Source organism: Bidens hawaiensis, unplaced genomic scaffold (genome assembly GCF_021521415.1).
Source record: "Bidens hawaiensis isolate Kalapana, Puna unplaced genomic scaffold, B.hawaiensis_p1.1 tig00028236_1, whole genome shotgun sequence".
Taxonomy (NCBI): Eukaryota; Viridiplantae; Streptophyta; class Magnoliopsida; order Asterales; family Asteraceae; genus Bidens; species Bidens hawaiensis.
The window spans coordinates 20,362-46,829 of record NW_027494591.1 but is presented as its reverse complement, the minus strand read 5'-3'; the positions used below and the strand labels follow the sequence as shown (position 1 = coordinate 46,829).

Sequence of the window (26,468 nt, the reverse complement as noted above, 5' to 3'; positions counted from 1 at the left end):
CTCACACTCGTCCGTTGAAAGGTGCTGAAATTACCATTAACAAACCAGATCTTGTATTTTATATCAATAATTTATATTTATTTAGGATTAAAAAAATACTTTGTTATGTAATATGCAGGAAAGGAGCAATGCTACTAAGCTTACTCCACTTCAATTTCGGCATATGATATGATTGATACCCAAGTTAGTGTTGATTGTTAAATTTCATGTATGCAAGATTCTTATTTGTATCCAAATAAATAGAACTAAGTATCCAAATTATATGTTTATCTAGAAATCCAATATGATTTACAAATTTAGTTTTTAAAGAAAGTCATATTTGGGGGGAGAGTTACGGTCGGGTTTCGGGGTTGCAGAGGATGCAAGCAGAACCTTATGTCGTTCTAAAGCGCTCTCAAGGTACTCTTGTAGAGGTGGAAGAGAAGAACCGTCTTCATCTTTCTGCACTTGACCTCGTATAACCTATCATTTGCATTTACAACATTAAGTTACATCAAACTAGTTGCAATATTAAATTATGTCCTACAATGTAGACATTGGTTACCTTCGATGCCCAACGTCTCTCTGCTTGTTGACATACGTCTCTAATATCGCGTCCAGACATCCTGGATTGTAGATAAATATACTTAGAAACAGCAATAACAGTAGAAGACATCATGCATAAGAAAAGAAGAAATAATTTGATTGGATTATATAGATATCCCTTCAACTCAGCATAGGTCAGCGAAAGGATCTTACTCTTCAGTAGCTGCAGCAAACTCAGCTAACTCGATCTTTGTTAAGTGTTTTGCATATTGAGCTGCTATCTCCTGACGGGTTTGATTATCCGGTAGACCAAAAGTAATCATGGAGTCAAACCGACTGAGAAAGAGTTAAAATTAGAAAAGCCGTTTCGCTTCTTTAAATTTAAGAAATTATGTTAAAAACAAAACCTTAATAAAGCAGGATCAAGATCTTGTTTTCTATTGGTTGCGGCTATCACCACTACCTTTTTGTCCTGCTCAAACCCATCAATCTGCAATACAGGGATAAACATAACACAAACATTAACATATATGGTAGGTTGACTAACAATTCGGAGGTCAACCATAAGTGAAAGAAACATTACCTGACGTAATATGACTGACAAGATTCTACGAGTAGCTTCATGAGTTTCACTATCACGAGAAGTAGCAAAGGAATCCACCTGTTTTATAATCAGATAAGTCCGAAAGTTGAAACAAAACATAACGCATATATAGATTTCTTCACAACAAAAAAATCAGATTTAAGATTCGATTGCATGAATACCTCATCAAGGAATATGATTGCACCATTGGGGATTTCGTTAGCAAGTGTGAACACTTTTCCCAGCAACCTTTCACTTTCGCCAAAATATTTTGACATAATCACCTCCAATGGCACATATAACAAGGGGGCACCCTGTATAATACAACAACATCCTTTTAAAAAGAAATTATCTTTATTAAAATGCTAATGTGCTGTTTAATGTAGAAAATAATAGATAATCTTATACAAATTACCGCTTGATTAGCTATAACACGAGCACATGATGTCTTCCCGGTACCTGATATTAAAAGAACAAGTGAAGCACGTTAGTTTCAAGCTTTTAGTTAAGTCAACTTAAGTCAAGATACAGATATTCATGAGAAACCTGGTGGGCCTTCGAACAGTACTGCACGGGGTCTATTTGACTCAAACTTGCACCGTGTTCCACGAGCAATTTCATCATAAACCTCTGGACTTTGAAGAGCTAGCAGTATTGTGTCCTCTATATCTCTACATACAAACAATTGAAAATGAAAAAATAAGTCAACAAGCTTATTATTTAAAACAGATTCACACCTTTTCTGTTGATTATATCCAGCAATGTTTTCCCATGAAATCTCAGACTTTGGGCTCTCTAACTTAGGCTCCTTAAGTCCATAGATCTTGACCCCCATGCCCTCTAGACTGCTGACTGACTTATCCATAGACGGGTTACGTGCAGTATCTCCTCTTCTATCCAAAACCCTATTTTGTCCCACTCCCGCTAATTTTAACACAGATACTAAAGCTTCAAGCTCCTTGTCACTAAAGCTTCCTTGTTTTATAAACTCCATTTCCTACACAAGTTTAACATAGAGAACAATACGTTAACATATATCAGATGCAAAATCAGATATAGATGCGGATTTATAGGGATTGGAGATAACTGGTTTATCAGAACTAATGAGTGATTTGAACACCAGAACGCAAAGATCTCCATCATTGCTGTTATCCTTGGCATCTTCCTTCTGAACCACAGGACGATTGAGTGTTAACTGCCAAGCAACACCACTGGAATTGAACATAACATACAATCATAAGTAACAACTTTTGAAGTAATAAAGCATTGGTTAAAGTAAAAATTTTAAATTTACCTATCCCAAGCACGCAAATTCATATCTGAACCTGTGGCTCGCTCCTCAACTTTTACCCCAAGATTTGCAACAATGTTTGAAATCAAAAGTGCAACTTCACATGTTGGAGGAACTTGAAACTTGATTGTAACCTACAATGTAACATCAAATTAGTTGCATATAAGACCACTTCCAAGAATATTAAGTGCATGGTGTACAGAAAGCAACTGAATAACCTTTGGGCCCTTAACAGCAACAGTAAACCGAGGAAAAGATCCATACTTCATGTCTTTGCTTTTAAGAAGCTTTTCTAACCGAGCTCTTTCTTTTTTGGCAATAGCCTCCATATCAACATGTGTTGAAGGTGGGGATTCAGGTGGTAAAGGTGTTTTAGCCTCAGCCTGTACAAAACCAACTCTTAATAATGGATTGCAGATCCATGTAAACTACATTTGAACATATATAATAACAATTTCATACAAACCTCGGGTGCATCCGCATAGGCTACGTCTACTAGACCAAGTCCAAGTAACCCTGCTAGCATAGCAGGCACAATATTTGATCCATGAACATTTGTTGAACCACAGGCCTTATCATGGTAAGTGTGGCTGTTGTGCTTGAAAGTACCTGCAGGCGCCAATTCTGAACCTGTAAAAAGATGCCATTATCTTGCAGAAATGAAACTGTGTGAATAATAACTAGGGCTGTCCAAACCGCTCAACACTTGCTCAGAAAATGCCCGTTCGATTTTGGCTCAGTTTGTAAAAAAGCCTATCGTTGCATTTGGTTCAGTTGGCTCAAATTAATTTTTATATATGTATATAATTATACATATAATACACACACACCATTTTTTAAACCCTTCTAAAATTTCCCTCCCTCCGTTAATTTTAGGGGTGTCAATCGTGTCGATTGGCAGGTTGACAGGTTGATGGGTTTCAGGTTTGCGGGTTGAGACTCTTCAACCCTAGCCCAACCCATAAATTTATTCTTGTCGTGTCGACCCATTTAAATTCGTGTGTGTATCGGGTCAACCCATTTTACGTTCATTTACGAATATGAGTAATACCAGTTGACTTAATAACAATTTAAACAATTAATTACTCTTATTCATATAAAACATTTTAGTAATTTGTGATAGATCTAATTGTTTTTGTGTATTTATTCTTAATCTCAATTAAGAAACGTGGGTATACATATTTAGCTCAAGATAAGAACAAACGAATGGAAATAATAAGAGAATAGACAGTTAGTACTAATAAAATAAGAAAAACTTGAAAGTGAATAGTAGTTTAAAAAGAAATTAGTTTTACTTTTAAAAGTTAATAGATATATGAAAAATTAAAAATCTAAGAATTCAAATTTAAATTTGATCATTCTTATAAAATATTAACTTCTCTGAAATTCGTAAATGGGTTAACAGGTCAACCCACTTTTTTCACGGGTTGTGTTCGGGTTAGCCCACTTTTATCATAGTTTCGTATGCCCGCTTCAAGTTTTCAGGCTACTAGAAGTTCGTTTTCAGAATCCAACTTCAAACATCTTACTCATAGAAATTTGCAAGCTACTAGAAGTTTGCTAAAAGCTACTAATTTGTTTTCAGGTACATTATATCCAAATTGTTTCTTATTCCTTAGAAACTTTTAAAGTGAAAATAAAATATAACTAATGCTCATAAACTCTATCGAAAAAAATCGTTTGCTTTTAGCTAGGTTCGATTTAAAAATGAGCTGATCCACTCAGTTCGGTTTGTAAACGAACCAAGCTCAATTGCAAGAGCAAGCCCTAATAACAAGAAGAAGAAGAAGAAGAAAGTCACCCTAACAAAATTGAATTTATCTACAGCAAATAAATCTCCAGAAACCACATACAAAACAAATTAACTAAATCTCTACAATATTAAAGTTGCAACTAACTAATTTAGCTTCTGGAATACTTGTAAGCAGTATGATCAACTGATACTTGAACCGGCACACAAAATTGAAAACAATAAACCGTATAAAGCTGCAAACAGATGATAATCACCAGCAATTACAAGGAAATTGATTGACTTACAGTATGAGAGGTGGCGCCGAGTCGGATTTGCAGGTGTTAGGGTTTTGGGAAGTGCGATTGTACGGCAGGCCTGAATTGTTCGAGCAAGACGACGAGTTGACGCCATAGGGTAGCCTTTGATTTGTCAGGCGTAAATCATTCAAAGCTAGTCAGTCTTGTAGAACAATGGCGCGCAAGCAAGTGTGACAAACCTCCTGCCATAAGAAAGAGGATCTCAGGTTTATTCGATTTCGTTAAAACTTTGGGCTGATTATAGAGTTTGTGGGCTCTAGTCCAATCAACAGTATTAACTAGGAGGAGATTTTATGTGAGTAGGAGGTTTTGGAGTTAAGGAAAATCAATTGGGTGGCTTGGGAATGGGATACTTACTATAGGGAAGCCCAAATGGTGTGGCGGGCTAGGCGTAGCCGGCCTCAAATCGATAAATTTGGCTCTATATGACAAATGGTGGTCGCAAATAGCTGTTCGGATATCGTAACGAGCATAACTAAAACCAACCGAATTCACGCCGAACTACCGCCTCGACGCCCGGGAACAACAACGATTAGGATTTACCACCACCTGAGTTTTACCGACCGAATAAGTGTTGCTTTAAATATTTAATTTTTTTTATGTTAATATTTTTATATTCTATATGGTGAATTTAGTTTTTGGGTTTTAACGCTTCGAGTTTACCAACGTCGTCTATACCGTAACGAATGTAACCAATGTTGACTGAATTCATGTTGGCTCACCGTCATAAGGCTTGGGTTTGACCAATGCCAGGGAACCAACAGCCTGGTTTTACCGACCGAATAAGTATGCTAACTTTTTTTTTATAATACGTTATACAAGTGACGCTATTTATTTTTTGTTTTTAGTTTAAACATGTTAATTTGACGATTTTATTTTTTAGGTTTAGTTCTAGTAACGTAACAAATGTAGCCAATACTGACCGAATTCGCGTTGACACGCCGATATCACACCCAGATATACCGAAAAATTTCACCGCGCAACGCGTGAGTAAATCGCTAGTTTCATAGAAAATATCAAATTTGTTGGCTTTCTTCAATAATTAATGATTGGTTAATATTATATATTATATAGGTAATATATAGGTATGTCTTCACTCTTTTTTAACCCCTAACTACACACTTAATAGTATGAACTCTTTACTCTTACCATTTTTATTTCATAATGTTATGAACAATACTCGCCAATTTGCTTTCCTCCATTTTCGAGTAAATAATAATTTATATGTGTCAAAAAGTAAATTAAATTGGTAGGGGTAGGAGTTTCCTCAGTGAGACAATCGGTGAATATTCCCTACAATTTTCACTGATAATAATTTTTTATAGTGTTTGTCGCTGGCCCCAATAGCCATAGTGGCACCAAATTGGTATATCATCATTGACACCTTCTAGCCTAATTTTACAATGTTACTTTCGATCTAGGGTTTCCCTGCGTTTTTCCAGCAAGGGTTCTTTATGTTTTTTCGTCCATCGCTAATGATTATTTTTTATACATTTTAGAGAGAGTCGCCACAACCGAAGATTTTCAACATAATTACAACTCCATCTTCCATTCTCGAGCCAGCTCTTAACACCAACGATTTTCCCATCTTATCAAATCGAATCTGCACGCCATTAAGCGCTTGTCGAAAAAAACGCATGGAACCATTGTCAGTAAAAACCCACAAAAGCTGAAGTTTAAAAGTGGGGAAGGATATGGAGAAGCGGCGATGCTGGGGTGGATGTGGTTGTGTTTCTGGTGGTTTCCGATATGGTGGTGTCTCTGGCAGTGATTGCAGGCGAGGTGGTAAGCAACATGATGACGGGTAGTAGTGGCCGGCCTAGTGGTGTACTGTTGAATGTTATTACCTTCGTCATGCTAATCTATTATTCAGAGGGTGTTTGGGATTGCTTATTTAACTTTAAAAATGTTTTTTGTCAAAAGTGCTTATTGGCTTCTGGCTTTATGAAAAGGAGTTTTTAAAAAAGTGTTTGGATTAGCTTATGTGGTTAGAAAAGCCATAAGCACTTTTTAAAAAATGTTTGGCTTAGCTTATTTACATAAAATGATCAAAAAGGGTAAAGGATGGGTAGATTAGTAAAAATCCAATCAAAAAGGCAAAAGCATTTTTGAAAATCCCCAAATTGGGGCTTTTGAAAAAGTGCTTTTTCAAGCCAGTCAAAAAGTCAAAACAAAAAGGGCTTTTACATTTGCCAAACACCTTTTTTGCTTAATAAGTCAATAAACATTTTACAAACTCAATCCCAAACACCCTCTTAGTCATATATCTACATGTTATTTAAGATCTTGATGTTTTAGTCATATATCTACATGTTATTTGAGATCTTGATGTGGTTTATATACGGATTTTCTAGGGACACCGCCACTTTTGCTAAAACACCGACCTATACGCCGCGTATAGGTCTATACGCGGCGTATGAATTGGTGTTTATAGAAAACACCACCAAGTTTGTCTTATTATGTTTTTTTTTTGTTTTTTTTCTTTGTTATTTTGTTATTATTATTATTATTATCATTATATATTAATTATTTATTTAATATTTAATATTATTTCAGTGAAAAACAGTTAACACATATATATACCAAAAATCATTATAATATTTGTACAAATAAAAGAAAATACGACAACTAGAACATAAAAATCTACATGAAGTCCTCCATGTTCATGCTTATGCCGTCGTCGTGGCCGCCGAGCCCCCCGAACGCGTCGCCAACGTCGGCGTCGTCCTCTCCCCTGCGCCTCGGCCCCGAACCGTCCGCGGCATCCACGTCGTCGCCCCGTCCGCGTCTCACGCCAGACGTGCTCGCCTCGTGGTCAAAACTGGGAGGGGGTGGCGGTGGCACTCTGTAGGCCTGTCCAGACAGCTCCGCTACCCGACTGCTAACAAGCCAGTCGATCTGGTGCGACATCTGCCTCATCCCCAACTCAAGGGCCTGCAACCTGGCGTCGGTGGCGGGACCCAGACGCACCGCGCGATATGTGCGTGGAACGTGCTGCGTCGGCCCCTAACAACAAAACAACAAAAATACGTTTAATACGTTTGGACGAATTAAAAGAAACGATAAAACGATAATATATTAAAACATACCTGAGATGCGCCCGGATCCTCAAGTCCGTCACCACCGTCGTCTGAATCCCCACCGGCCCCCTCCCCCACGTCGACAGACTCATGGACAAGCTCCACATCCGATGCCGCGACCGGGGGAGGCTCGACTAAAGGCACCGGGACGTAAGGGCACGTGCCCCCGGCCCGGCCACCAGTCGCTCCTGCGGGCCGTTGGGCCCGGGGAACGAACGCACAACGTGCATGCCAACGCAACGAAGGCGATCCAGCTCGCTCGGAGGGGTCGGAGCTATACGCAGGCCGTCCACCAAAGCTCCATGGCCCAGAGATATCGCAAGCTGGGTGACGTACCCGCCACCCATCAAGGACCCTCGTCCCTGCCTGAACTGGTAACCGACAAAATAGTCTGCAAACCCCCTAGCGAGGTTGCAGTGCGTGTGAATCAGCAGACACCTCAAAAAAAACATGTCGCGCAGGCTATAGTGCTCCGCGCCCTGGTTGCGACCCGCGATGGACACCGCAATCAGCCTGTGAAGGTACCTGTGTAATATAAGATTATATAATTTATTAACAATAATAATAATAATAATAATAATAATAATAATATAATGTTATATTGTATTATATTATACTACATTATAATGTAATATAATATAATATAATATAATATATTATATTGGAATATAATATAATATAATATTATATTATATTATTAATATATATTACGTTATACTAAACAATACAATACATTGTAAGAACGTACCTGTGCAGCGAGTCCCTAATAGCCGAGACCTTGGACTTAGTGTCCAAGGGCCTATCCTCGAAGTCGTGATCGCTGATGGCCCACCACCATACCTGCAGGTCGTCCTCCGGCATCTGGTGGATGCTCTCCGTGTATATCGGGCTGCGTACCTCCTGCGCGGTGTATAAGCCAAGAGCAACCGCGAACTCCTCCATCGAGAGATGGGCATCCTGCCCGAACATGCGGAAGTAAACCTCCGACTGTGTCGTATCGACGCTTGGCACCCTCATCTGAATCTCTGGCGTACCAGACGCGCGGGGCCTGCAATAATATAATATGATATAATATAATATAATATAATATAATATAATATAATATAATATAATATAATATAATATAAACATAACAATGTGGAGTAAACTTACGTAACGGGTATCGTGTTGTAAACCTCCAGTGTCAGCTCCCGGTGGGCTGATAGTGGCATACTGAAGCATCGGCTCTAGGGCGTATCCTGTCCGATGTACTCAGCCGCCCGCTGGTGAGCGTCACAGGACTCCAAAAACGACCAGGATATAATAGTGCTGGGAAACGGTGCATCTGTTTTAGGCGAATGTATCGTGTGTGGGCGTCAGAACCCTTAATGAACTGCACATGAGGGTAGGTGACCAACACGTTGTCACCCACTGGGGTCCGCGGCCCCACCCATGGCCCCACCCCTGGCCCTGGCCTCGGCCACGTACCCGGCCCCGCAATATAATATAATTTAATATGGTATAATATAATATAATATAATATATTAAAAACATAACAATGTGGAGTAAACTTACGTAACGGTTATTGGGTTGTAAACCTCCAGTGTTAGCTCCCGGTGGGCTAATAGTGGCATACTGAAGCATCGGCTCCAGGGCGTATCCTGTCCGATGTACTCAGCCGCCCGCTGGTGAGCGTCACAGGACTCCAAAAACGACCAGGATATAATCGTGCTGGGAAACGGTGCATCTGTTTTATGCGAATGTATCGTGTGTGGGCGTCAGAACCCTTAATGAACTGCACATGAGGGTAGGCGACCAACACGTTGTCACCCACTAGGGTCCGCGACCCCGCCCATGGCCCCACCCCTGGCCCTGGCCTCGGCCACGTACCCGGCCCCAGCCCCACCCCATCTGTTGCTCGTACTCCTGCTCGAGCTCCTCCTTAATCTCGTCGTCCCCAAACTATAATAATAATAATAATAATAATAATAATAATAATAATAATAATTATTATTATTATTATTATTATTATTATTATTATTATTACAATAATAACAATAATAATAATAATAATAAATAATAACAATACTAATAATTAAAAAAAATTATATATCAGAAGCGGCGCATAGGGCTATACGCCGCCGCTGATAGGCCTTGCAAACCGACGGCCGGACTCTGGTCATATTACGGCTGGACTCCGGCCGACGGTTTTATCCTTCCACACAACAACATCATCATCATCATCACATCATCAACAATACATCATCATCATCAACTTAACATAATCATCATCATCAACAACATAATATTAAAAAATTACCTCCATGTCTTGTCGGTGTCGGGTCAAATCTCCTCGGCACGTGCCGTATTCCGGTCGATGTCGGTCCAATATAGACTCGTGCGTGGATGCTCGGATTCTCGATTCCTCGGGCGGGAGTTTGAAATTTGAAATAAAGTGGCAGTTGAGCAGCCGGCTGCTGATATAAGGGGCACAAATACGCCGCGTATAGGCCTATACGCGGCGTATTCTGCCTATTTTTTATAATTAATTATCATTATTTATTATTATTATTATTTTATATTATTTAGTTATTAATATTAATATCAATTTGTTATTTAATTATTATTATTTATTATTTATTTATTATTATTATTATTATTATTATAGACTTTTCATCCATTGATACATTGTCTTCTATAAGCTGTCTAGATCTACGTTAGAGAGTTCCCTTCGCCAACCCTGGGGTATCTCTTCGTACTCCTTCAAACGTTGTCCGAACCATGTTTTCCATCCGGCGGCGCTTCTTGCCCAATTAGGGTTTGGCGTAGGCATTGGGAAATCCCCTACCTGGTTGATATATATCCAATGATCACCTCCCCAGTTAGCGATGCCTATAACCAGTGGATCTGGAACCAAGTCAGGACCGATTTTCAATGGGAAGTAAGATTCGGTCTGATTGCCAGCTAGGTTGACTAACACACACACGTATGTCTAAGCAGCCACGTGCCCGTGACCGGGTATGCTGAACCAACGACTCGGATGCGCCGGTTTGACCGTGTTGGAGTACGGAATGCTGGAATGAACCCAACCGTACAATCTGTCATCCTCTTTGTTGAACATCGCCCTCCACCACCCTTCGTTCGTTTCCAGCTCGTTCTGCATTGCCCACCTAATATCCGGCCAGTGTTTCTCATGTATCCCCAAACCACGGCGATTGATCAAAAACCGCAGCTACCATCTGGGCGTATGTTTTTGATGTCTGCGACGAATAGCTGGGCCCAGCTAGGGATGACGCTCCTAAACATTTCTATCACCGGTATTCACAATTCGGCAAAGCGTGTTCGGTAGCAGGGCTTATATGGGAAAATTGACATTGCAAAACGATCCTTCAATTTATTGGCTGATATCGTTATGGACCTCTTGAATCAGTTACGGTGATTACCTTGGGAAAAACTGACAATGCCAAACGAACCCTTTCTTGGATGTTCTCGATATCGGCATCTCAAATCCGCCTCTTCGATATCTTCAAACTCCAACGGTCTTGACCTTCGGCTACCACTCGCAACCGTAGTTGTGTTCACTCAAACACATATCAGTCGTCACTAAGCTTAAGCTTAGGCTTGTTATTAGTTTTATTTTTAGTTGTGGGTATTCTAAGTTGGTCATGTTGCGTATATTAAAGAATTATCGGCGTATATAGATACGTATACATATATAGTAGATGTGCGTTATAAGAATTCATTGCGCCTACATAACCAGCAGCAGATCCAGACGCTAGTTTGATTAGTTTGAATCTCTCGGACCCACGGTATCCGTTAACGGCAGCGAGAACGTGAGCCCATACTTGGACAGATAAGTGGAAATTCGATCATACTCCAGCTCAACGAGCACCACTGAGATATTAGCCCGAACTTACCTGAACCGAATGACACGTATGCTGACGTGGATTTAGGGTCGGTGTTGACGCTGATATTAACACGTTTGCATAATACACAATGAAAGCACAAACTCAAACAACAATCCATACAATAGCAATTCTCTTAAACGACCAGTCAAACAAGAAGTAGAGAAAAATAACGAGGACAATTGCTATTGTATGGATTGTTGTTTGAGTTTGTGCTTTCATTGTGTATTATGCAAACGTGTCAACGAATGCTGTAAACAAACTTGTTAATATCCGCGTCAACACCGACCCCTAAATCCACGTCTGCATACGTGTCAACCGGTTCAGCTAAGTCCGAACTAATATCTCAATCTGGTGCTCGTTATGTTGGAGCAATGACCGAATTTCCACCTATCTATCCAAAATAGGGGCTCCCGTTCTCGCTGCCGTTAGCGGACACCGCGGATCCGAGAAATTCAAACTCATCAAACTAGTATCTTGATCTGTTGCTGGTTATGTCGGCGCAATGAATTCTTATACTGCACATCTACGATATATATATACGTATATATATAAGTTGATAATTCTTTAATATACGCAACATGATCAACTTAGAATACCCTCAACTAAAAATAAAACTAGCAACAAGCCTAAGCTTAAGCATAGTGACGACTGATATGTGTTTGAGTGAACACAACTATGGTTGTCGGTGGTGACCGTCGGTCAAGACCGTTGGAGTTCGAAAAAATCGAAGAGCCAGATTTGAGATGTCGATAACGAAAGCAGCCAAGAAATTGAAAGTTCGTTTGGAAATGCCAGTTTTCTCAAGTAAGCCACTGTAACTAATTCAAGATGCCCATAACGAAACCAGCCAATAATTTAAAAGTTCGTCTCGCACTGTCACTTTTCCCAAATAAGTCCTGCTACTGAACGCCCGTTATCGAATTTTGAATAATAATATGTGATTGATAAGTAAATAATATTAATATTAATATTAATAATAATCATAAATAACATTAATAATAAAAAAAATAAAAGAAACAAAAAAAAGAAAAAAAAACCATAATAAGACAACGCTGGTGGGTTTTTCTAGAAAAACTCACTTACCTAACCAACACCCGTTTGATATAATACAATATAACATAATATAATATAATAATAAAATAATATTATTATATTATATTATATTATACGCACATACCTCTGAACGTCTGGCGTCGCCGCCTAACCCCGGCATCTGAATCTCTAAGGTACATCAGATACCTGATAATAATAATATTTTAGTACTAATAATAATATAAAAATTAATGCTTTAATACTAACAATTATATGTTTAGAATAAAAATAATAATAATATAATAATTAATATTATAATAGCATTTTCATATTATTATTTTAATAATAATAATTATTATTTAAATAGTATTTTAAAATTATTATTTTAATAGGACTAATAGTATTTTAATAAATACAATAATAGTATTTTATTTTATTAACAATAATATTTTCATAACAATAATATCTTAATAATAATATTAATATTTTAATAGTAATAATATAATAAAAATTTTAATAATAACGGTAACAGTACGGGAAATCTATTTTAAGTTTGGGAGGCTCGACGAACTAGGGTTACCGTAAAACGGTCGGTGCCTAGACAAATTTCAAAAGTAAACCATTCACCAAATATCTGTCTTAAAATCTACAACTATGTCCTAACATGTACTAAATAAAGATAAAATGAAACCTGGTTTAACTCCGACTGACCGTTAGTACCGTCCGGCATCTCCTCGTCCGTCGCCGGAAACATATATGGTTGTTGGTATTAGTTGAATGAAGAGGTGAGGGTGAGGGCGAGGGTTATGGAAAAAAAAAGTAAAAAACAAATGGTGGAGAGGGAGGGGAGGGAGCCGGGCTCCACTAATATACAAAACCCGATACGCCGCGTATAGGGCTATACGCAACGTATTTGGGTACGATCCGACAACCCTATGACAGAGCCAGGCTAGGACGTCAAACCGTACCCTAATACTCTGCGTATAGCCCTATACGCGTCGTATAAAGTGGTGTGGTAGGTGTCACTAGCAGGACCCTTAATATATTATTTGGTTTAAATAAAATCAAAAAGACCAACTCACCCATCAAGTAATCGCCACATCATCCAAATTTAAAATTGCTAACCATTTATTTAACTGGGATTGTTATTGGTAAGAAAACTAAAAGTTTGAATTACCACCGGTTACATTGTTACATGGGGATTATTATTGGCAACTAGTTAATTGTTTGGATTAATAAAATCCAATTTTCTTTCTTCTTTTTTTTTATGCTTTATGTTCACAATTAAATACATTCTAGATAAATGTATAGAGTTTAATATAATGAAGTTAGGTTAAAACAACCACTAGCTTGGTTTAATAGTAAATGTGTATGTCTCTCAATTAAAAGGTTATGGGTTTTTATCTCACTTGAAATATGAAGTGAAATACAGGTTTAGTGAAGAAACACTAATCGATCCCGGGCAGATTACGGATAATCTGGGGGCCAAGTAGATGTTTCCCACAAGGGTTAGGTCCGGCAAAGATGGTTATTCTTCTGATGACCTGCAAAACAGACACCGTGAGCTCGTCACTGAGAAGGGGGGGTACCTCCTTGTGACCACCCTCCGGCGTAAGAATTAGACTAGATTGCTCTTGAATATAAGTGTATATTAAGAGAAATAGCTAGAGCAGATATCAGATAATATATGAAGATATAAGATGATCATACCGTTCCAAGGTGTTGGAGTATTTATAGCCGAAGGTAGGTTTCCAAGCAGGTACAGCCAGCTGTATAATATTCCTTTTCTACCAACTGTGGGCTACGCACGTGCCATGCTAGTGGTTGGTGGGTAGGCAGCGGCTGATAGTAACAAGGCCGGCTGTGTACTATACCTTTTCCACCAACTGCAGGCTATGCATGTGCCACGACAGGGGTTGGTGAGTAGGCAGCGGCTGATAGTGACATTAAGTACTAGAGCGTGCTCCTCGTCGTACTGTTGTCAGTGAGCTGTCGCTGCTTTGGTCAGATCTTTTGTCCATACCTTGGCAGGTACAGTACAAAAGATCCTCCAGTAGCGTACGGACTGGCTCATTTGGGCGGGAGTATTCCCGGCTTTGGGCGGGAGTATTCCCGGCTTGCTCATTCCTTCTTCAGGTAACATTACTGAATTATTTGAGAGTTAGTGCCTTGTGCGTGTAGCCTTGCTGTTAGTGCGGGTAGCCTTCCCTGATGGCTTGTAGCCGCAGCAGCGGGAACAGGCGGGCTACTTCACCATTGGGAGGCTTTTCCTGCGGGAACAGCTGGTCGTATTGCGCGTAAGGTCTTCATCTCTAAGCATGGTGGATCCTGCGGAACCAGTTGGTCTTTGCGCAGACGTCTCTTCAAGGTGAGTCTTGCGGGTCTTTGCGCAGACGTCCCTATTCAAGGCGAGTCTTGCGGGTCCAACTGGGCTCTGCTGGGACCTACCTCTTCATATAGGAAAAGATATTGGTAGTTCAAAGTTTAAGAAAAAAAAGAAGAAAAAAAGAAAGAAGTTAGGTTGAGAGTCGTTTTCATGATATTTGACATGTTTATGAAGCATGTAAAACTCACGTTGATGTTATCTCATAGAAAATTTGTTGGCTTTCTTCTATTATTAACGGTTAGTTACTACAATGTGTCTTCACTCTTTTTCAACCCTCAACCACACAAGCTATGTAATGTTACTTGAATATTTTAATAAATACTATGTATTTTCTAAGCAAGCTATTATGCTTTATTTATAAAATAATATTTTTAATAAACCTTTTAGCCTCGTTGGTTATGGCAATGAAGATTAGGACTAGGCTTCCTTCAGAATGATGTCTGTTCGAATTTGAACCAAAGGGTGGATTTCATACTACCAATGTTACGTCGAAGGGTTTAGACTCTTGTGACGACACAAATGGTATCAAGTGACATCAAGGGGAAGTTTCCTCCAAGGATGCGGGGAGGACCCGGGAACCAAGGAGTGTGCCCTTAAGTAGAAATTTATGGGGTTCCAAATCAGGATCGGCCGTAAGCTAACCTACGACCAACCAGTCATAATGTAGAATGTTACTATTCTAAAAAAAATATAATAATAATAATAATAGTTTATAATCAACTGTTTGTAAGGCTGAGGGGTGTGGGGCGCTAACCTGGGCGCGGGAGCCCCTCCGCTCGCGCCCCCAGGCGCTAACCCCACACCACCGGGGCGCGAGCCCCTAGCAGGCGTGAGTTAGGTCGCGGGAGAAGAGAGAGAAAGAGCCGTTGTGGAGGCAGGAAAGAGCCGTTGAGCTCCAATATTTTTAAAAAAAAAACCTTAAAAACCTCTATATAATACCCAAAATTACTCCCATTTCAACCATATCAAAACACAATTTCACCTTACAAACTCCTATATAATATCCCAAACTCCTATATAATACCCAAAAATGTCTGGAAATTGGTACCCAAACCTAGATTCAGATTATATTGAAGACGATTTATGGTCGTCACCAGACCAACCGATGTTTTATTCGGGGCCGCAAGAAACATCCGGCTTTCAACCATCCAACATACAACCGTCTCCAAACTTTGTTGTTCCAGAGACACAAGAATCACACGGTGATGCTACGGGAGCAAGAAGACGCGTCCACCGGAAAAAACAACTTGCAACGGACGGGCCGGGACCGGCTTCGACTCCGAGGACGAAACGGAAAACCACTCCGTGGTCATCGGATGAGAAGGAAGCCTTGTGTCGGGCTTGGATGGTCATTTCTGAGGATCGTCGTTGCGGTAATTGTTTTAACGTTTTTAAAAATGATTTTTAATAAAAAAGTTAAATAAATAAGTTAACTGGAAATCTAATTTAATTATTCATTTTGCAGCCGACTACCAAAAAAGCAAGGTTTTTTGGACAAAGGTTAGGGAGACGTTCTATACGCTCGTTGAGAGTACAGAGCGAAACGCCGATATGATTTCGGGTCGGTGGTCCGAAATCAGAAAATTTGTCGACTTGTTTACTAATCTTTTCAACAGGAACGCAGGTCGTATGAGACCAAGTGGCAGTGATGATTTGGCGGTTTACAATTTCACGGTCGAAGAGTGGAGGCAGGAGTGTTTGCGGAGGTATGGGATGGTGAAGACGTGGGACGATTTAAAGTTGTGGGAGAGGTTGAAAAGGTGTTCCAAGTGGGTTGAGCTAGTGGCGCCGGACCTTGATACGGAAGTAGGGCCGAAACGGACTAAAACTAGTTCGTCTGGAGCGTATAGCACTTCCGCCGGGTCGGATTGCCGCGTTGGATTCGACCTAAACATTGCGGGGGAGGAAACGTCTTCACCGCCGAGGAGGCGGCCATTGGGAAGGGACGCCAAGGGGAAAAAACCGGCTTAGGGGGAAGCCGTAAACATCGTCGATCTTGTTGAATCCCTCAATAAATTCAACAAAACCATGGAGGTGGTCTCTAATGACAAAAAGGAAAAAAGTCGAATGAGAGATTTGGACTTCCTTACTAGAGACTTCAGTAACCTAAATCCGGTCGATCAAATGCTGATGGAAAAGCAAAAGGAACGTATCCGAAAGAGGTTGATCGAAGAAGACCAAGCCGAAGAATAAGAATAATGTTTTTTTTAGTACTTTTATTTTTATTTTATTTTTAGATATTAATGTATTTTTTTTAATGTGTGTTTTTTTTAATAATTTATGAGATTTTTAAATAATACGTTTTTTGAATATATTTATAAAAAAATAAAAAAAAATATCCGCTGGAGCCCCTGCTGGGAGCCCCTCCACACCAGGGCCAGGGGCTCCAACACCCCCCTTATCCAGTTTCTCTCTCTGCCACACGTCACAATATTATTGGCTGGAGCCCCCACTCGCGCCCCCATTAGAGCCCCCCACACCCCTCAGCCTAAGGCTGAGGGGTGTGGGGCGCTAACCTGGGCGCGGGAGCCCCTCTGCTCGCGCCCCCATGCGCTAACCCCACACCACCGGGGCGCGAACCGGGGCGCTAGCGCGAGCCCCCAGGCAGGCGTTAGTGTGGTCGCGGGAGAAGAGAGAGAAAGAGCCGTTGTGGAGGCAGGAAAGAGCCGTTGAGCTCCAATATTTAAAAAAAAAAACCTTAAAAACCTCTATATAATACCCCAAATTACTCCCATTTCAACCATATCAAAACACAATTTCACCTTACAAACTCCTATATAATATCCCAAACTCCTATATAATACCCAAAAATGTCTGAAAATTGGTACCCAAACCTAGATTCAGATTATATTGACGACGATTTATGGTCGTCACCAGACCATCCGATGTTTTATTCGGGGCCGCAAGAAACATCCGGCTTTCAACCATCCAACATACAACCGTCTCCTAACTTTGTTGTTCCAGAGACACAAGAATCACACGGTGATGCTACGGGAGCAAGAAGACGCGTCCACCGGAAAAAACAACTTGCAACGGACGGGCCGGGACCGGCTTCGACTCCGAGGACGAAACGGAAAACCACTCCATGGTCAACGGATGAGAAGGAAGCCTTGTGTCGGGCTTGGATAGTCATTTCTGAGGATCGGCGTTGCGGTAATTGTTTTAACGTTTTTAAAAATGATTTTTTATAAAAAAGTTAAATAAAAACGTTAACTGGAAATCTAATTTAATTATTCATTTTGCAGCCGACTACCAAAAAAGCAAGGTTTTTTGGACAAAGGTTAGGGAGAAGTTCTATACGCTCGTTGGGAGTACAGAGCGAAACGCCGATATGATTTCGGGTCGGTGGTCCGAAATCAGAAAATTTGTCGGCTTGTTTACTAATCTTTTCAACAGGAACGCCGGTCGTATGAGACCAAGTGGCAGTGATGATTTGGCGGTTTACAATTTCACGGTCGAAGAGTGGAGGCAGGAGTGTTTGCGGAGGTATGGGATGGTGAAGACGTGGGACGATTTAAAGTTGTGGGAGAGGTTGAAAAGGTGTTCCAAGTGGGTTGAGCTGGTGGCGCCGGACCTTGATGCGGAAGTAGGGCCGAAACGGACTAAAACTAGTTCGTCTAGAGCGTATAGCACTTCCGCCGGGTCGGATTGCCGCGTTGGATTCGACCTAAACATTGCGGGAGGGGAAACGTCTTCACCGCCGAGGAGGCGGCCATTGGGAAGGGACGCCAAGGGGAAAAAACCGGCTGAGGGGGAAGCCGTAAACATCGTCGATCTTGTTGAATCCCTCAATAAATTCAACAAAACCATGGAGGTGGTCTCTAATGACAAAAAGGAAAAAAGTCGAATGAGAGATTTGGACTTCCTTACTAGAGATTTCAGTAACCTAAATCCGGTCGATCAAATGCTGATGGAAAAGCAAAAGGAACGTATCCGAAAGAGGTTGATCGAAGAAGACCAAGCCGAAGAATAAGAATAATGTTTTTTTTAGTACTTTTATTTTTATTTTATTTTTAGATATTAATGTATTTTTTTTTAATGTGTGTTTTTTTTAATAATTTATGAGATTTTTTAATAATACGTTTTTTGAATATATTTATAAAAAAATAAAAAAAAAATCCGCTGGAGCCCCTGCTGGAGCCCCTCCACACCAGGGCCAGGGGCTCCAACGGGGGCTCCAACACCCCCCTTATCCAGTTTCTCTCTCTGCCACACGTCACAATATTATTGGCTGGAGCCCCCACTCGCGCCCCATTAGAGCCCCCACGCCCCTTAGCCTAATAAATAATATATGTTTTCGAGGTGAAATACAAATAGTATACTTTATTTAGTTAAAAGTCGTAAGCTATGACATACATACTGATCCAAAAAGTAGAATATAAAGTAGAAAGAGACACATTCTGACACGTTACAAAGCTACTTTCAATTTTCCATTAAATATTTTACACATTAAAATCAAAAGAAAAAAAAAGGGAAATCTAACAATCCCAAAAATTAAAAATAATTAAAATAAAATTAAAAACATGAAGTCAAAACACTTTCTTCGTAAACAAGCTCCTCAAATTAAACAATCCGGTAGCTCCACCGTCACCGGCGGCATTCACAGGCGTCACATCACCCTTCCCACCGGCCACACATCCACCGTTAATCTCTTTACTCACATCACTCTGACAACTCATCCGTTGCCGGTAACCAATACAGGTCGGAACATTAACGTTCAACACCTTACCCTTTGCTCCGGCGGTTGAATTTTTGGCAGTGTTCCGAACAAGGTTATCGTGTAAGCTTCGGCTCTGCCCGAACCGTTTAGCTTGCCAAACCGGACTGCTCCGACCCAAATGAACACCGGGTCGGGCCGGGCTGCTGGGCCACTTCCGGTACTTATCGCCGGTGGAATTACTCCGGGAACACGGCGCACTGCTTACTTTCCGGTTACCGGCCACCGTCCGCTGCCGGCTTCCGGTGTTCCCCGCCGATCTGCTTCTTGAAAACGGCCATAAATTAATATTCAACTCCGCCGTACCCGTCCCAACTCCGCCGGAACCACCGCCGGCGCCGGAATTCTTTTTCTTCTTTTTTTCCGCGTCTTTACTTTCTGGGTTTTTCTTAAAAATATCTTTCCATCGTTTAGAAGCAGTAAAAGTTATTTTTTTATCTGTATCTTGGGTAACTGGAGGTGGGTTAATGTTGACCGGTGAAGTGGTGGTGGTGGTAATATCCGGTGGGTCGTCGATGGTGAGGAGGCGGAGGGGGAGGAGGACGCCGTCGGAGAACAATTGGTCGGCGGAGTGGAGGGTGGGTTGTTGGGAAGATGGGTTTCTGACCTTCCAGAATTCGAATTCCGGTGAACTGGTGGTGGTTGTTGGGTTTTCCATTGAAGAGAAGAAAGTGGTTGAGTTGTGTGCAGATGAGTTCTCCTGCTGTACTATTATTATTGTTATTCATGGAAGTGAAGGCATGGATAATATCAGCCAGTTAAAATATGATATGATATAATAATTTGATATAATAATTTAATATAATAATAAATAATATGATGCATTGAAAATGAAAATGAAAATGAAAACGAGTGACGAGATCTTGAATATCTTTTTGAACTTAACAAATAGATTAAATCCAACTAAATCTTCATTTGGCTAACTTGACTTCAACCCTATAAATTAATTATTGGAGTTGTAACAATAGTTAAATTCATAATAATAATGATAATAAATATAAATAAGGTAGTAATAATGACATATTTTAAGCAAATAAAAACACACAAGAGAGTTTATCATTGTGGAACTTTTTTATAAATGACTGAAATTAATTGATTTACATGAAATAATTATAAAACTTGGTTATTATTATAGGCTAGGTATTATTAAAAGTGATGCGGAATGAGTGTAGAGGAATGAAATAAAACTTAGTTATTATTTATTGGTTATTATTATAGGCTAGGTATTATTCTGGCCTTTTTTAGAGACAAAAAGAGTTGATCAAAAATTTATTTTGTGACAGTTATAGAGACGAGTATGAGAAAAACATTGGCATTCTAGAATCCAAATATGTGATACGTCAAGAGACTGTTTGGAAATATTTTCAATTGTTACTTGTTTATCTAGGTATTAAATAGAGGCCAATATCAAATGCAAAGTGCCAAGCATAGAGGAATACTAGAGTGAACAATGAGAGTACTATCGAAAACGACATTGCTTTCAGGTGCGCGACCATGCAATTTGACTTATAGCTTGTATAGCCTTTTATTTTTTTCATTTCAGGGGATGAAAGCTTTGAGGATTCTCTCTCAAATTGTCGATGCATTTTTAAAGTAGATTCTTGGAGCCAACAACACAAAGATCCATCCATTCATCCTTCAATTCCGTGCTTGCTAGTGGTTTGAATTCTATATTTAATCATGTTTTGTATAACTATTTCAAGTACTTATGATTTTTGTAGCAAGTCTTATGGGCTAAATACTTTGTTATCTAGATTATGTTGAAGTTGTTACTAATGTGATGATTATTATGCATGAAATTATTGAAGTAACTAAATAAAGTTTAATAGTTCTATCATCACTGCTCATTAGCCCTCAATTGTAAATAACTTTTTTGATAACTATTGTTAATTTGTAATTGTCATGATAGACTACTGACTTGGGGTTGTTTTATGCATTGAATTGTTATAAAGATTGTTGTTTTGGTAATGATTAAGGCTGGTGGTTTATTCATTCGTAGTTGTGTCATATAATTCCTCTAATTGAACATAATTGATTCTTATTGTTAATAAAAAGTTTCATTGTTTTCATAACGAAACGATAAGACCTGCATCACACTAGACGACGGACAGGCATCATCCATCATTTACAATCGATCAAAGTTGGAAGTTTTAAAGTGCGCCACATTTGTATCATTGTCACATCCTTCACGCTGTTCTCTCTTTTCCATTAATCCAAAAACGTCCACAGCTAGGAATGTTTCGATACATGGTCATTTTATTTTATTGTATTTCCTCTTAATATTCCACCTTAACCTTAAGATATGTTTGTCTGGCTTATGGCTTCTTGTTGCAAGTTTTTGTCACAATAATAAAATTGCAGCCGTTAAGAAAAGTTTAGGTAGACTAGGAGATAAAATAATGAAAACGTCAGAAAGGCATAGAATTGAAGTATATGTTAATGTATGAAAGAGTTTTAAATGGCTTCTTTAATCACAAAAATAAATACTGACCTAAAGCTACTATATCTCTATCCACCTATTGATGGGGAACATACATTTAAGATTTTAAAATACTTCATTAACACGTTGGTTGTAACATAATTAATATTTGTTCCAATTAACACTTAAATTGGCTGAATGATAACGATTCTTATCTTTGGAGACGAAGATCATAGTTCAAACATGACATCGAAGTAACTGTTCTTTTGGAGTAGTTTAGCCATTAAAAAATAATTTTAGAGTAAATCATTTTAATTGTATTTTTTCTAAACGGTGGAGAATTTCATTAACTGTCACACCAAAAACTTAATGAATTTTTGGACATGTATTTTCACCCTAAACGGATTCATTTTAATTATATTAACTGGATTATTTCAAAATTGACATGTCGATAAGTTTAACAATGTTTTGGTAATTTAGGTTCACGTCCTATTAGTTTAATTCATTAGGGGAAAATAGATTGATAATAAAAAGAATAAAAAATCTGATAGTTGAACTTGAAAGTTGGCATAAAAGCCCCTTTTATAATAAAAGTCAGTTACACCTACAAACAGTAAAATAACATATTGGAATCCAAAGTCAACCGATAAACATTTAATGAATTAAGTTTAGTAATAAATGCCTTTTGACGGTTATAAATCTTACTCTTGTAAATAAACAAAAATACCAATGCTTGGGTGTTCTGATTATATTTAATCCTAGTCTAAATTTATTTTTAATTTTCTAATCTCTCATCTTATTCATTATAGCTATCCATGAATCATGGGCAAAACCATTTTGTCAAAAGGGTTATAACTTAGATAATTAGGAGGAAAATTAGGCAATGAATGTAAACCTAAATAAATTTATCTTATCATTTGTTTATTTCATCTAGCTCTAGAACTTGTGTCATACACGAGATTTGTCAATGTTTAAATTAATAAAATTAATTGTTTGAAACAAACAAAAAAAAGATACAGAAGTAAAAACATAAAATAAAAAATGTTGATTATGTTTATAGTCCTAATAGTACTAAATAGTACATACTTATGATCAATATTGTAAAACTCCCGAGTAGGCGGCCGAGTACTCCCCGATTACTCCCCTCCTAGATCGAGTACTCCTCGCCTCGGCCGAGTACTCCTTAGGTATTTTCCGAGTAATCCCCGACTACTCCCGAGTACTCGCAACTCCCCAATCAACCGCCTAGGACCGCCTAACGACTTTTACAACCTTGATTATGATAAAACTACAAATGTTCCATATAAAAAGATTTTCTCTTATTTGTAAAATTAAGATTCTAGACTTCTTATTGTTTGTACTATATATTTCATTATTTTTTTCATTTAATTTTGTGTCTTTATTTCAAATAACGAACTTTACTAATTTTTATTATTTGACAAATCTCGTGTAATACACGGGTTCAAAAACTAGTTATAAAATATTGTAAAGCTAGATAGGGTTACTTGGCCGTTAAATGAAAGGTTACATGAGTATTTGTTAAATCTACAGTAAACAATGTAAAAAATTAGCTGATGAGTTTTAGTTCAACTATTATTGAAAAAGTGAATATTTGAGTTGAAGGTCGTATAGTCTCAAGTTAGAATCTGATCTCAACCGGTTTATCGCAGTAGGCCTTTGAGCAACGGGGTTTTCTCGAAACAGGAGATGGTGGGCTTGGACTACCCAGTATGGAATAACACAACCAGATAAAGTTATAAATTCATGTTTTCATCAATTAGCATAAATTGTAAAATACTTGAAAAATATTAATCATGACCATAAAACCTTAGAAAATATAAATTAAAATCATCTCAAGTAATGCAGGGTAAAAGTAAAACCCCTTTGGCAATGTATAATTCAAAGCAAGTCCTTGTTTTATAAGGGTGAGAGGTGCGGACTCATGCAGCGCACAAAATGATTAATTGATATGAAGATGTGACCAGAAGAGAGAGTGAGGTATAGAAAGACGGTGAAATTGGTATGGACAATAATGTGGTGGTGACGGAGTTAGTAGAAACAAAGAAGGAAATGCGAATGGAGGATGTGAGAGACGGTATCTTGCGAGAACCCATTTTACCCATACCAGACGATATACAAGAGGATGACCTGTCTTCGATACCTCTCTTTCCTTCGGGATGACAGCCACATACCTAAGTCAAATAATGTAATAAAGCTTGAATATGCCATGATGTTTGATAACACGCGTAGTATGTTATTAGAAGTATTATAGTGTACCTTGAATATGCCATGATGTTTGATAAAATTATATCTACCTATTCTAATAAAAAAAATATATCTAGTCTAAATTTCCCATTTTTAATAAAAACAAGTTTATGTCAGTGTAATCAAAACATATTAATTCATTCTTTAATCAAATAAGTAATTACCTAAATTATATGGATTAAAATTATGAAGATATTTATGTCAATACAATCAAAATATTTATATTTTTTATAAATTAGATATGCCTTAATTAATAACTTTATATACACTTTTGAGTGTGGGAGATAAATGTGATAAAATTTAATAAACAATATTTATAGGTTTAAGATGATATTAATAAGAAGAAATTATGAATGAATAACAATTTTATTCTCACATTATTAAATCAACCGCATGGATCCATGGAGTTTTCATCCATATCTTTCGAAACTGTAATATAAAAGCTTGTTTTACTTATGCCAATTATATATATGATGTTTTTTTGTGTCATTCATAATAAAATATCTTATAATCTTTTGTTAGAATTCGATATTCCATTAAAAAAATAATTAAAACTTATAAAATCACTACGTGCATCACTTTTATGATTATGAAGAAATTGCGTGAAAATAAACCACGTATTCGTATGAATATTCCGTTAGAAAATATAATTGAATTATCAAACCATTTAATTTGATAAATACAGGTTTTTTTTTAATTTTAATCATTTAATTTCTATAGTTTATAAATTGTATTTCTTTTAGGCATCCCGTGCATCACACATGTTATAAAACTAGTTTTATTTATAATGAAGTTTATAAATTTATTTATTATAAAAATATAGTAAATATGTATAAAGTAGAATTGGATTGTTTTAGAAGTGTTCACGGAAACTTCTATTGATGTGATTGAGTTTTAACATTAATATATCATACTTTTATATATAATTATTAATATATATAAAAGAGAAGTTTGGCGACCATGAACTATAATTGGTCTATTTGGTAACATTCTATTCGACGAGGTTTTGTTTTTTTTTTGTTTTAAACTAATAATTATATTTCTAATTATCTTTGTTATGTTTGTTTTTTATTAGTTTAGTTCCAATACCAATATACCGTAACGGATGTGATAAAAACTGACATAATTTGCGTAGCTTAGCGCGTTTTGTTTTAGTTATGGTACCGTAACAAAACTGACCGAATGACAATTCTTCTTTTTTAGTCCGGTTTAATAACGAACGTGAAAAACCCAACCAACTTTGCATAGACTCGCCGCCTGGGACCAACAACGCTCGGGTTTTACCAACGCTCGAGTTTCACCGACCAACGCTATCTCAATGTTGCATCTCAATTTTTATAACTTTTTTTTGTTTTAGTTTCCGTACAATAACGCATGTAACAAAAACTGACTGAATTCACGTTGACTTACCGCCTCAACACTTAGGACCGGTAATGCTTGTATCTTACCAACGTTCGGATTTACCAACCTGCCCGGTACAATTCGCCAGGTTAAAAACTAGTTATTATATACTTTAGAAACCAAAAGGTTTTAGCCCGACGTTACTTTTGTGTTTGTAAATAAGCCTTACTTTTTCAAATAGTGAGAGTTAGTTTCCTTTTTTTTTACAAAAATATTGATGTAATTTATGAGTGTGTGATGTATCTATAATATATATAAAAAAAAACCCTAAAATCCTACGTGTCGCGATGTGGTCGCTATCCGCTTTTATGGAAGCCACAAGATTGCTTAATTTTTAAACGAAGACCTCTCATTGATTTAACCCAAATTTATGAATATGGGTCTTATCAAAACCAAATAGCTCTTAAATGAGTTATAACATCTCATTAAATTAAAAATTAATCTTACCAATTATTTGATATGAAAATCCTATAAAATAGGGATATACTAAAATTTAATATCCAATTTTTAAAAAATATATATTTATAATTAATAAACAATTTTATAGTAAAAAAACATAAGCGGGTCGTGGGTCACCAAATCCATATAGCTTTTAAACGGGCTATAATATATCATTTATTTATGAAATTCTTTCATCATCAAACCCTAAGTATATTATTAACTTTCTTACAATAAAGAAAAATTAAAATCCAAGAAATAAATATTAAAAAACTAAAAATGTAAAACAACCATTCTCTCAAGCCATCAGATTGCTTTATTTGTAAATGAAGGTTTCTCACGCATTTGACTCGAATTCACGGGTAAAGGTCTCACCAAACCCAGATAGCTCTAAA

At 37.9% G+C, this 26,468-nt stretch overlaps 2 protein-coding genes across 2 annotated transcripts; both read right to left on the bottom strand.

The window, feature by feature from the left end:
- Positions 1 to 239: 239 nt before the first annotated feature.
- On the bottom strand, positions 240 to 4,536 carry LOC143576532 (cell division control protein 48 homolog D-like). Its single transcript, XM_077060601.1, has 14 exons — positions 4,437 to 4,536; positions 2,866 to 3,029; positions 2,618 to 2,782; positions 2,403 to 2,533; positions 2,196 to 2,319; positions 1,846 to 2,105; positions 1,655 to 1,779; positions 1,524 to 1,567; positions 1,291 to 1,422; positions 1,109 to 1,186; positions 933 to 1,015; positions 739 to 861; positions 545 to 605; positions 240 to 462 (listed from the first exon to the last, which is right to left on the bottom strand). Exons 2-14 carry the CDS (start codon positions 2,923 to 2,925, stop codon positions 304 to 306), a joined length of 1,545 nt encoding a protein of 514 aa, XP_076916716.1. The 5' UTR covers positions 2,926 to 3,029; positions 4,437 to 4,536; the 3' UTR covers positions 240 to 303.
- A 14,687-nt stretch (positions 4,537 to 19,223) lies between these two features.
- Positions 19,224 to 20,230, bottom strand: LOC143576524 (uncharacterized). Its single transcript, XM_077060593.1, has one exon. The coding sequence runs from the start codon at positions 20,206 to 20,208 to the stop codon at positions 19,363 to 19,365; it is 846 nt and encodes a 281-aa protein (XP_076916708.1). The 5' UTR covers positions 20,209 to 20,230; the 3' UTR covers positions 19,224 to 19,362.
- Between the last annotated feature and the right edge of the window lie 6,238 nt (positions 20,231 to 26,468).